At 42.6% G+C, this 12,457-nt stretch overlaps 5 protein-coding genes across 5 annotated transcripts; 1 reads left to right on the forward strand and 4 right to left on the reverse strand.

Annotated features, from left to right (window-relative positions):
• Positions 1-1,608: 1,608 nt before the first annotated feature.
• LOC134178100 (uncharacterized) lies at positions 1,609-2,478 on the reverse strand. Its single transcript, XM_062644889.1, has one exon. It carries the CDS (start codon positions 2,476-2,478, stop codon positions 1,609-1,611), a length of 870 nt encoding a protein of 289 aa, XP_062500873.1.
• A 1,723-nt stretch (positions 2,479-4,201) lies between these two features.
• On the reverse strand, positions 4,202-4,765 carry LOC134178929 (uncharacterized). Its single transcript, XM_062645843.1, has one exon. The coding sequence runs from the start codon at positions 4,763-4,765 to the stop codon at positions 4,202-4,204; it is 564 nt and encodes a 187-aa protein (XP_062501827.1).
• Positions 4,766-5,314: 549 nt separating this feature from the next.
• Positions 5,315-5,803, reverse strand: LOC134178930 (uncharacterized). The gene has a single exon (XM_062645844.1). It carries the CDS (start codon positions 5,798-5,800, stop codon positions 5,315-5,317), a length of 486 nt encoding a protein of 161 aa, XP_062501828.1. The 5' UTR covers positions 5,801-5,803.
• A 752-nt stretch (positions 5,804-6,555) lies between these two features.
• LOC134177950 (divergent protein kinase domain 1C-like) lies at positions 6,556-9,797 on the reverse strand. The gene is made up of 2 exons (XM_062644729.1): positions 9,618-9,797; positions 6,556-8,014 (listed from the first exon to the last, which is right to left on the reverse strand). The coding sequence occupies exons 1-2, from the start codon at positions 9,795-9,797 to the stop codon at positions 6,983-6,985; spliced, it is 1,212 nt and encodes a 403-aa protein (XP_062500713.1). The 3' UTR covers positions 6,556-6,982.
• LOC134177949 (ras-GEF domain-containing family member 1B-like) lies at positions 9,761-12,341 on the forward strand. The gene is made up of 2 exons (XM_062644726.1): positions 9,761-9,941; positions 10,415-12,341. The coding sequence occupies exons 1-2, from the start codon at positions 9,761-9,763 to the stop codon at positions 12,244-12,246; spliced, it is 2,013 nt and encodes a 670-aa protein (XP_062500710.1). The 3' UTR covers positions 12,247-12,341.
• The last annotated feature ends 116 nt before the right edge of the window (positions 12,342-12,457 follow it).

The raw sequence follows: 12,457 nt of genomic DNA on the forward strand, positions 1-12,457 counted from the left end.
TGCATGCGACGTACCGACATGCATGACATTGACAGATTGCTATATGCAACGCTAACAAACTGCACAGTTGCTTTTACACTAGAATTTTGGCAGATCACTGTCATCGCGGTCTTCTAAAGATTTCCTCCATTGAAGAAGTTCTCGTCTACTCGAATATGAGTTAGGCCAAGGAGAAAATATATACGATCATCGTCTAGATCATACACTAAGAATGGAGGAATTTGTCCTCCACTGTGTGATGATTTCATACTTTGATACCAAGTTTCCCATAAGTGCTGACTACTGACATTAGCATCACGTCCAGAACCTCTATCATTTATCAACGGCAAAATGTAAGCTGGTTTTACCCTGACTTCACGAGTTTCCGAATGCTCTCTCGGGTGATATCGAGAATTGTGTGACATCACTCTTACTGTAAAAGAAATTACTTTCTTTTCTTTTTGTTCGTAAATCTGAGATATGCTTAAAGATGAAGATAATAGATCACGTATGTCTTGTCCATGCCAGCCGTCTGAATAGTAACCCCGCTCTTTTGTATCTGCAATAGTCCACGTACCGTTCAACCGAGGAAACAGTTCTAGCTTAGTCACTTTAGCCTCTGCTTCACGAAGTTGGCCTTGTAGTCTAGCCGTCTCTTGTCTGTGACGCACGGTCTCAAGTCGCATTTGACGCTCACTAGCAACACGCATTTCTTCTACTTTACTCAACTGCGTTCGCACTGTAGACAACTCTGTTTGGCATTTACTAAATTCTTTTTGCACTGTAGACAGATTTGTTTCGAATTCACTGAGTTCTGTAGACAAATTTCTTTGGCATTTACTGACTTCATCTCGCGTTGTAGACAAATTTCTTTGGCAGTTACTGAGCTCATCCCGCGTTGTAGACAAAGTTGCTTGGGATTCACTAAGTGTATTGCTAAGCACGGAACAAACTTTAACGGCAGCTTCCATAGTAACTCTACTAGGAATGTGACTATTTTGCGACGCTCTCGCTAAAGCATCTTGATTGAGCTTGGTAAAATCTATTAGTTCAATTATTGTCATACAATTTTCCAGTAAAATTAACTCATTTGTACTTTCATTTGATTGCAACAGCTTTTCTAGGGCTTCAAACGAAGAGTCAAACGATGAGCGACATGTCCACAACGTTGACTGCAAAACTTCCGTAAATTGAGCGGTAGAAATCGTGCCTCGTTCAGCGTGGTAATTGAGATAATAATCAGATAGCTCTATAACCTTGTTAGAGTCTTTATATCCCTTCGTGTGAACACTTTCGTTTAGATTAGCCATCACTCTAGACATAAATCAATAACGTCGTTCCCAGTAAGTTGAGTGTAGCTGTTTGCACACAAGGCTGTCAACCTCTCTTCACCTTGTGGCACGTAAGTTGAAGAGAATTGTAAAACGGACGACAACCAACTAGCTGTAACAGTTGGAATATCAAGTTTTAGCGCATCATCTGGAATGTAGGACAAAAACGCATCAAAGTACATTTTGAGAAGAATATCCTCGCTATCAGTCAACAAATGACCACATGATAAACAAGCATCTAGAGCAGTTGCAGTAGAAGAAAGAGCTGACCCTTCAGTTTTCTGTTTCTCTGAGTCAACTAAACCATTTTCAGAGGCAATGTGGCAGCAGATGTCGAACGAGAACGGGCCGCTGACAAGCAAGACAAAGATGGTATCTCTACACGATTAGGGAAATCTGCCAGTAGTACAGGTTCAGGATTAGCGTTAGGGTTAGAGTTAAGGTCAGGTGTTGCGTCCACAGAACTCGGTGTAGCACTAACAGCATAACAAGATTCTGTCTTTTTCACATCGGCAAAGCACTGCATTATAAAATCAATGTATCCTGCAACAAAGTACGTAGTCAAATGACTGCACCTTTCTTTTCTGGTTTGCATCAAGTCAATGATAGCAATCGTCCAATTAACTGGGAGGTTCTTCAGCTGCGACAACCACGACGAAGAGAGTCTTTGCTTTTGTCTACACCAATTCCGTGCCTTTACGGTTAGCTTACACCAATGATCAACAGCAGTCTTCACACAAAATCTACTGACTCCCTCTGATTGAGCTACTTCTGCAACATCAGCACAATTCTCCAATACTTCCAAACAACTTGAAGCATCACTTGTTAATTTCTTTAGCTTAAATTGACATATTTCACTAAGATTACCAGATCCCGACATCTGTAAATAGATGGCTGCACACGTCATGTGACCGATATTTTTAGTTGTCAGTTTGTCCTCAATAGGGATTCCATAGCAAAAATCGGAGATCAACGTCATCGTATCATATCCGCCGGGTAAATAATCGAGAGTAACCAGAGCAGTATCACTCATACCTGATCGTTGTAGACATCGAAAGTAATCGGAACGCGAAAAAAGAGGAAATCGGTGGAGATACAGCTGTTGGCTACCAATCTGCACGGTCAAGTCGCTAAATTCGCCAGAAGAACGCAGCTCGCTATGATCCATCTCAGTAAAGACTCAACACGTGGCGACACAACCCAAAAAAATCAACTAGCCCTTTTACGGTCTCAATTGCCCGTCTATGGGTCATATGTCATAGCAAGTGTCGCTCTGCTTATCTGCGTCACGTCCGCGAAGCGGACGTTCTCACACATAATGTCAAACCGGCAACGAAAACGGCAATGAATCTAAGTAGTGGCATACTGTAACGTTTTCCCGAGGTCTTAGAAACTGTACAATGCATCGAACTATGGCGTACGTCTGGAGCAAAACTGTGTCACAGATAACGTGCGCTAAGTATTTGCCTTAGGTAAGACGTATGTACATAGGAATTTGAACCAACTTCCCGGATGCCTTGTTTTCTCCTCTTTTAAACGGTGTGACGTCATGTCGGATACAATTAGGTCTGGCGACGTCAGAGGCCAAAATGTAACCCGGATAGTTGATCCGGGTCGTTGGTGTTTGAGTGTAAGAATTTTGTGCAAACGACTCGAATGACTTGAGCGGGTTTTTAAACGCAATTTAACTGCTACGGTAAGCCAGAAACGTGTTTGAAGTGCGAGAACTTGGATGTCAACGGTTGTTGTGCGTTTTTTTGACCAGAATGTCGGCGCGTCAGGGAAGCAGTCGCCGCCGTAGGTATGGAATTCGATTGGTTTGGTTGTGCTGTCAGTGGATGCGTATTGATTAATGGTTAGATATGTGTGAGTTTCGTTTCTGTGAGTTCTTTCTACGAATATATAGGAGATTGTTTGTGATACGGCGGTAACGCTGCATTGTTTACTAAAATTTAGGAGGCGTGGCTTCGCAGGAAACAGACTCTAGCAGATGTTCTAATAGACTTTAGATACTAAGTCCTAAATTTTACTATGACGCTATACGTAAAGTGTAGTTTGGTGGTAGACTGAAACAGTCCATCCGTGCACACTAACTAGGAAGGCGCACGGGATCATCAACTGAGCATTTCACGTGACGACAGCGGACACCCACTAGCTTGAGTGTCACTGACACAACGTCTCGCTTGCAAACAATTAGAATGCAAACATTTCCGCAGAATGCGGTTTGCACCTACAATCTTACGGGATCGCTATGTATACTGTATAGTCACAAACTGCCATTCTGCATTTGTCTACCCAGAAACAGTAATACAGAAAAACTAGACAGCATGGCGCACTTGGAGAGTGCAAACCTTCGCCAAGGCAGCTCAGTTTTCCTTAGCAATCATTTCCATGGCAACCATTTGAAGGCTTTTGTGTGTTCACCCTACATGACATCGATCATATGACATGACATCATTTAATTAAATGCCGTCATTTGTCCATCAATAACTTCATGGAGATGGTACAGTGTGCCATCTCACTTTTCTGGTCAAAACATTTGCAGAGCCAATCACGCCTCAAGAGGGAACCCGCACATTGGAATTAATTTCCAAAACTAATCCATTGTCCTCTATCAAAGTTCTATCAACCCCATCAAAATCCATCCACACGTTATAAGTATAGCCCCGCTCACAAACCAACAAACCAACAAGCAAACAAACTAACTAACCTAGGTCGCTGAAAATATAACCTTAATTGTTGTTGACAAAGTATTACTATACAAGTAGAAACTATCCAAAAACCTATACAAACGTACATAAAGTATGTATACAGGCACTGTAATTACAGTTAAACATGAACAACACAAAAATACATCAAAATATGTTAACTGTCTTATCTCTTTCCTAACTTCAAAGTTCGTTGGCAAAATTGACTCCACCTTGCAACAACATCTCTTTCAAGTGATTACGAACTGTCTGATATTTCTGTTTGTCTAGCACAGACCTCAGAACCGATTTGCACGTTTGAAGTTGTTGTCTGAGTTGGGAGCACACACTGATGGCCCCCTCCATAGTGACCTTCATGGGAATGAAACGACTCTTTGACATTCTTTCTAATATATCTTGGCTCAGCTTGGCAAAATCTACTTCAGAAATCAGTTTCATTAAATCATCCTGCGAAATTGTCTTTAACGCATCACCACCACTGCTAGCAAATTCCAGCAGTTTCTCTACAGCTTCATATACAGAGTCATAGGATGTGCGAGAGCACCAAGATGTTGACTGCACAACTTGAGTAAACTCACTAGCAGAAATGGTGCCCTGTGCTGCATGGTAATTGAGATACCAATCTGTTAGTATTATCACGTCCGCTGAGTACTTCCATTTCATATTGTTAACACGATTGTTCAGACTAGACATCACTCTAGAACTGAAATCAATGATATCATGTACAGTAAAGTGCTTGTAGCTCATTGCACACAGAACAAACAGCTTGTCTTCAGCTGCTGGAATACGAGCCGATGAGAATCAAAGGACTGATGATAACCACTTGGATGTCATGTTAGCAGGTTTTGATGTTAGAGATCTCTCTGAAATGTAAGACAGAATAGTTACAAAGTAGTACTGGAGAAGATCATCCATTGAAGAAGAACATCTTGAAGAATGAACGGTTGCAGCAGGTTTGATAAGACAAAAACTGTCTTCATCAACTGGTCTAGCTGCAAGTGCTAGACGATCAGACGAGTTGGTTACGCAATACGATTGATCTAGTAGTGACCCTTCTGTACCATCAGTTTCAAATATAATTGCTACCATCTGCATGTAAGCATTCCTATCAGTTGATAATTGAAGTTCTGTGTTTCTCAGAGCCCGAAAGCACTCCATTATGAAATCTATGCATCCAACAGCAAAGTAGGTTATCAAGGAAAGACTGCACTGCTTTGTCTGCAGAGTCGATGATATAAACAACCAAACTAAGTGAAAGTTTCTTCAATTGTAGTATTCTGATGCTATTGTTTCTATTCAAATACTCAACGCTCTTCTTTTCTTATACCAATCATCAACAGCAGCGTCTGCACAATACTTAGTGATTCCTGCTGCTGCAGCTAATTTCCTATTGTCAGCACAATTCACCAATACTTGCAAACACTTAGTAGCATCGGTTGTCAATTCCCTAAGCTTAGATTTACATAGTTCCATAAGGTTACCAGATCCAGTCATTTGCAGGTAGCCAGCAGCGACCGTCACGTGACCAATATTATCAACTGTCAGTTTGTCCTCAATGGAGACTCCATAGCAGAAGTCAGCAATTATTTTCATCGCATCGTACCCACCTGGTAACAAATCGAGAGTCACCACCGAGGCGTCCCTCATTCCTGATCGTTGGAGACCTCGAAAGTAGAGCGATCGAGCAACGAGTGGAAATAGGTGAAGATGAAGCTGTTTATCACCGATTTTCACAGTCAAGTCACTGAATTCACCGGACGAAAGCAGCTCGCAAAAGTCCATATCGACCTAGCCTCCAAATTCCAAATCGTTGCGCAATTGCCCCGGATCCCATCTCCGGTTTCTAATCTCCGGGCCTGCTGTTCTTTGTTCTATGCAATGTGCAAGTGAACGCTACCCTCAATGTTTCGAATATCTATAGTGTAATGCGAATAGGTGTGACGTGTCCCTGAACCTAACTATTGATACAAAAAGGCTAACTTAATTAATTAATTGAGATGAGACAAAGACATCAACCTCAAAAAGTGACACGAAATCAGCCAGAAACTCTAGAAACAAGAGATGTAGTAATGTCGTGGTGTACCGCCCTCAACGGTGGAGACACAACAATAATAAAATTTTAACAACAAAGAAAATTTATATAATATATTCAACAAAACATACAGACGTAAGTGTCAACTGCAAACAATCTCACTAGAAGTCTTGAAACTAAAAACGAACCTCTGTTAATTACGCACACTTGGAATTTTTATAGTTTATACTGTATTACGCCACATTTTCTCTTGAGACTATAGAAAAGACTTAATTAACAACCTCATCTTCATATATTTTCTATACTGTAAGTGCACGCATCTTACATAGTTACCTTCTATAAAGCACTCAACACATAAATGGTAGTCAAATTGAGTTAGTTAATTAATTCTATTTAGTTTTGCTCAGTAATAATAACTGACGGTCAGGTAATAGCATGTTGGTCAATCTAAAACGGACATTGTTATTGACAGTCTGAGTCACTATAAGTTCTATGCATGTCAGCACATCAGCCAAATATTTGTCTTCATCAACTTGAAATTCAACCTTAGAGATGCATGCCTACACAGGCTACAGTACCCTCCAGCTAGAATTGAGAAATACGGAAAGGAGCTCTTTCAAGTGTACACTGTACAGGTGCTCTACCATATCTATTCAATAATGTCTTCCAAATGCAGGGCATTCTGCTAAGTTCAAAATTAAAGTGGCCAGCATACAAATTTGGTATTTGTCATTCTTCTTTGCAGTCTTTTATAAATTTGTCATTTTCTCAAATTCTGCTCACAAAGTTTGAAAATAAACGCAGCTCTATGTACTACACTTGTCAATTCGCTGATCCCATGATAAGTTGTTACTTCACCAAATATATTGAGCATGAAACCTAATATGAAAACATTTCGCTCTGTCAATCTAAGCAACGTACAAAGTCACTGTCTATTGACTCTCCTTAGAAAGAAGACTGTGCAGACGATTATATAAATCAGAATAGTATGTCTCAGGAAATTTCACTGTAGAGTTCGGTGGTACAGATGCACACTTGGTCAATATTTCTCCAAGCTCATGAGCAACATTATGAGGAGCTTCCTCCAAAAGTCCTTGGTTTACAAAATATTTGGTCTTAAAAATGTCGTGACAAAAGTTCTGGAAGTTGCTCGACTTCATCTGAGAAGTACAGTTGTTTGTCTTGTAGTTGCAGTAGGCAACACAGTCAAAGAAGTCACACTCCGAGTCTTTAGTGCACTTTTCAGCCTGACTCACAAAATTACTACGTGTTTGTGGAAGTAAAGCCAAGTCGATATCAATTGCTTGAACAGTAAAATCAGACGTTCTCAGACCAAAGTTTGTCTCCTGGACATCACAAAGACTGAGCTCTCCATACTGCGTTTCCTTAAAACTACGAACCATTTCTAGAAAGCTCAGACCTATTTTAACTCGACTTTTCCAAGACATAGTGTGTCGAAGTTTTAGTCGACGAAACGCGTCTCCAATTGGTGTATACTCCATTGCATACATATGGCCACACCAACCGTATACATCGGGAATATGCTTGTTTCCAGCCAAGAGAAAAAGCTTCAGAAACTCACCCTGTTGCAAAACAGACCACAAGCTCTCCACAGCCGCCCGAGAATAATTTCCACCCTTCGTCACGAGATTTGACAAGAGTCTGTCATGAAGAAATGCCATGTCGATTGGATAAGGATTCACTTCAGACACAACAAAATCATATACCCAACGTGCCACTTCATTTGTTGTCATGATAATAGTATGATCATTCCTGTTCCACGGAACATAGTATGCCATCGTGCTTTCCTTCGATGCTTTCAAAACTATCCATCGATCAGTCCATCGTGCTTTGAGAGCAATTTTGTTGCCATGTCCAAGACACTGTTCATATATTATTGTCATCTTGCTACACAGTGGTGAACACAATGGGCCAGCAATCAACCCCCTTGTATAATTGTGACACTATATGATAATGAAAAACATCACTCAGACGGCCAAGACTACCACAATGTTGCATGGATAAAAAGATTGTGTTCAAGTACACTCGTGCCAAGTCCTCCTTTGCACTAGGTTGCTACACCACGTGAGCTATCTGTCATGTGTGCATAGGACCCTGCTTAGGCCAACAACAGGTGTCACATGCACGCATGACAGATAGCGCACGTGATGTAGCAACCTAACTCAGAGGACTGGCCATGAGTTCAAGCATGACAAGACAAGCAATCACAACCATGCACATTTGTTAATACACAGAAAAATATACAGACAACAGAAACAATATAAAACAAATTCATTATTTATTTGGTCACGTGTTACACAGGAGGCAAAGCAAGTCAACAGTCATGTGTCACGTGACCGGCCTGCACTACTGTACCTTAGTGTTTCACGCCTTGGGTAATAAACAAAGTAACACTAAAGTCGTAATTACTATAACGTCAAGTAAGTACTAAGTTAACATTTAATTCACGACTAACGTAGCTGACAGTGTGTCTGCTAAACAAAAAACATCACATTCCAACACTACGTCTACGTAGTAAAGACTAGTGTAGCACTTCTCAGTTTCTTGTATCATCTAAATTGTGCCATCAGCCAGTCAGTTGTCGAGCAGCTGAGCTGTTAGTAACCGCAAATAATCATCACTGCAATAATCTCAGCTGCACACTTCACTCTCTTTATAATAGAAAAAGAAAGATTGCATTGATGCGATTGCATTCTTTTAACTCCAGCTATGAAATTGTGTAGCTATCGTTTACCAGCACATGTGCTACTTAGAACAACAATGGAATTTCATCAGTGTACAAGCTTCAAACTACACAACAATTTTCAGCACACGTGTTGCTCAATAGAACTGAAGCCTGGGTAAGTCATGGTTCCTCCAATCGAAAGGTGTGCCTTTGACAATGACTTCTTGTGTTACAAGTCTTATGACCCTACAAGCTAAAAATTTTAGCTTTGGAAGCTAACAATGCCACTGTTCTCAGTAAGATCAAATAACTTTGTTTTGGCAATAGCTGCAATTAACTAAATAATATTAGATTGATTAATAAACAAACGACTAAGTATATTAGCTTAACTAAATTAACCATTTAAAGCTTGTATTTCATTTCCATTAAAGAGAAATATTAGAAAGACAGACAGACAAACAGACAGACAGACAGACAGACAGACAGAAAGACAGACAGACACACACGGACAGACAAACTGACACACACAGACAGACAAACAGACAGACACACGGATAGACACGCAGACGGACGAACAGACACGCAGACAGACAGACAAGCACACAGACAGACAGACAACAGACATATAGACAGAAAGAACGGCAGACAAAGAGGCAGGAGACAGACAAACACAAAAACAGTGTAGAAACTCGACTGACATAAAAAGATATTCACACAGCGCTCACAGCGTCAGACACATCACATCTGCATTACCAGACTATAGTAATCAAAAGTGTGATGACGACAGTCATTCGATAATCTGAGCATGCGTAGCAAGAATACAAAAGAAGTTACCGCCGCGATGCGACGTGTGATGAGGTCGCATGCGTTGTGTATCATACCAGATTCTGCAAGAGCTTCTTGCTCTCCCGATCAGTGCACCGCTGCAGCGCCTTGTTAACGGCATCCGGGGCCAAATCGGGCTTCAACACCAAAACGACGACGACAACGACGACGACTGCAACGAATCTCGCAGCACAGCGCAATGAACAGCAACGTCGGCACGACCAACAGCGTCTCATCACACTCCTACACAGATGACCGACTGCCTACTGCGCCTGCGTTGTCGGAGCTCCTCCGCCCTCGCTGTCTTTCTCCTCAGGTGAGAGACCAGTCGTCGTGTTTCGTACACCGGTTGCAGTCGACGCTCATCTCTACGCATGACGGTAAAACAATCGCTTTCTAGGCGTTCGTTTCTAGTAGAGGAAACGAGAGGAAACGGGTAGCTTGGGGTACCGCCCCTTCAGTTTGGCATGCCGTCTCTGTAACGTGGGCGATGGAAACGCCATAATCTCGAGTCTCTTACTTGTACGATTGCCGTCGTTCGTATGTTCCGTTAGCTTATGAGTTGCTAATTTAAGTACATGATGTGCGGCAGGGGCAGGAAGGTAGGGAGCCGATGCGACGCTCAATATGCTCTGCGACGTTGCTTGGGCTTCCGACGGGTTGCGCGTGCAGCGCCTCGCAATCTGTTTCGGCTGAGATGACTTGGAGAGTGGGTTTTATCGCTGGGTGGATGATTGGGCTGCGTGTTGGTCGTCACGGTCTCGTGGGCGGAGCTTGGAGATTGTGCTCCGGCTGACACCTCTGTCTGTCTACATGGTGTCTTCTCTGTATAGCAACTGTTGCTCGTTTTTAGATTGTTGGCGTCAAGTCTGGCTCGGAGACACTCGTGCAATTGACGGAATAGCCATGACGAACGAGGAGCCGACGAGCTTGACCAAGTCGCTGTTTGCTGTACAGCTCGAGGTGACCGCGAAGCTGCTGGAGGCCGAGCATCGCAAGATGGAGGCACTCAAGACGGAGCTCGAGGCGGGACCGCACATTGATAGTCCGAGTGTGATGACGGGTGACAGTCTCGAGCGACAGCAGCAGAATTTCGGACGTTTACAGATGCAGTACGATCGTTTGAATAAGGAGTATCAGGCTGCTGCTGCCAGTGTTTTCCGTAAGGCAACGCAGCCACAGAAATCCCAGCGTAGTGTGCCAGCACTCGGAATGAAGCAGACGGCGAAAGCGAGGCCGAGCATTTTCGATTCGATAGCAAGTGGGCAGCAGCCGGCAAAACACAGTCGGAGGAAACCGAGCTATGGAGGAAACAGTGATGGTTTCTTTGTCTCTCCGACGGGAAGTGAATCGTCTTTGACATCAGATATGCCAGATGATGGTGACCAGAAATATTTGTATTATGATTCTGAAGGAGACCTTGTCTCGGGCACTGGCGATGCATTAATTGAGCATTTCATACCGACTCCGAGTCATTATCCAGATCGGGTGTTCATCTTTGCATTTCTTCTCTGCTCTCGTCTGTTTGTCAAACCTTACGAGTTGTTATCACGAGTCCTTCGCACTTTCCATGCTCAATACGAAGCCTACAAGTCATCTCACTTCAACGAAGAAAAGAATCCGGGCACAAATGTCGTACAGCTACTTAGTGAATGGACAGAAACGTTTGCCTATGATTTCAGAGACGAACGCATGATGAGAAGTCTAAAGGAGATCACACAACTATGTGCTACGATTAACGTTGAACTGAGACGGAATGTCGGTCAGGTGATGCAAGGTCTTATAAAAAAGCTCGCGACACTTGACAAATACGAGGAGATGCTGTCTCGAGCGAATGCAGCCGCCGCTGAGAAAAGAGAAATGCAGTCGACACGAATGAACATCATGGAGATGTGTACAGACCCACTCATTCTTGCCCAACAACTGACACACATCGAAGCCGAACGATTATGTAACATAGGACCCGAGGAGTTCGTACAGACATTCTCAGAGGAGGCAACCGCGGATGGAACAGCATTTCGAGACATGAAGAAAACGACGAACCTCGAGGCATATGTCGAATGGTTCAATCGACTCACATACCTCGTCGCCACCGAAATCTGCTACGTGCAGTCAACAAAGCAACGTGCACGTGTCATCGAATACTTTGTCGATGTAGCAAGAGAGTGCTACAGTTTCTGTAATTTTAACTCGTTCATGGCAATCGTATCCGGCCTCAACATGACACCCGTGTGTCGTCTCAAGAAGACGTGGGCAAAGGTAAACACAACTGACTTCGATACGTTCGAGACCCACATGAACCCGTCCCTCAATTTCTCCAACTACAGAACAGCACTGGCCGAAGCACCGAGCACAGGCGAAGACGACAAGTGTGTCGTACCCTTTTTCTCACTTCTTGTAAAAGACATTTACTTTCTTAACTATTCCACGAAAAGTCGGCTACCAGACGGTCAAATCAACTTTAGAAAATTTTGGGAATTGGCAAAGATTATCACCCAGTTCTTGTCATGGAAACAAGCGTCCTGCTCGTTCATCAGACACAAGACCATTCTGAATTACCTAATGACTATACCCGTCGCTTCGGAGGATAGACTGTACTTGGCATCGATGGATGCTGAGATGCCGGACTCACAATTCGAGAAAGAAAGGCATCGGGCACTGAAACAGAAACTAGCAGGAAGATAGGAACGCGGCAATAGCTGATTAGTCGTTTTATTATTAATGTCTTAAAACAGAATGCCTCTGTGCAGCATGGCAATGGATTTTTTGTATCATTCGGTTACATCTTGACTATATTATTATCAGTGAAAACGATTTCCATCAATACAGAAAGGCTCAGCCTCATTTACAACAACGTCTAAAAGGTTGCAATAAGCATATTTTTTCAGTGTTTAGA

Source organism: Corticium candelabrum, chromosome 4 (genome assembly GCF_963422355.1).
Source record: "Corticium candelabrum chromosome 4, ooCorCand1.1, whole genome shotgun sequence".
In the NCBI taxonomy this organism is placed as follows: Eukaryota; Metazoa; Porifera; class Homoscleromorpha; order Homosclerophorida; family Plakinidae; genus Corticium; species Corticium candelabrum.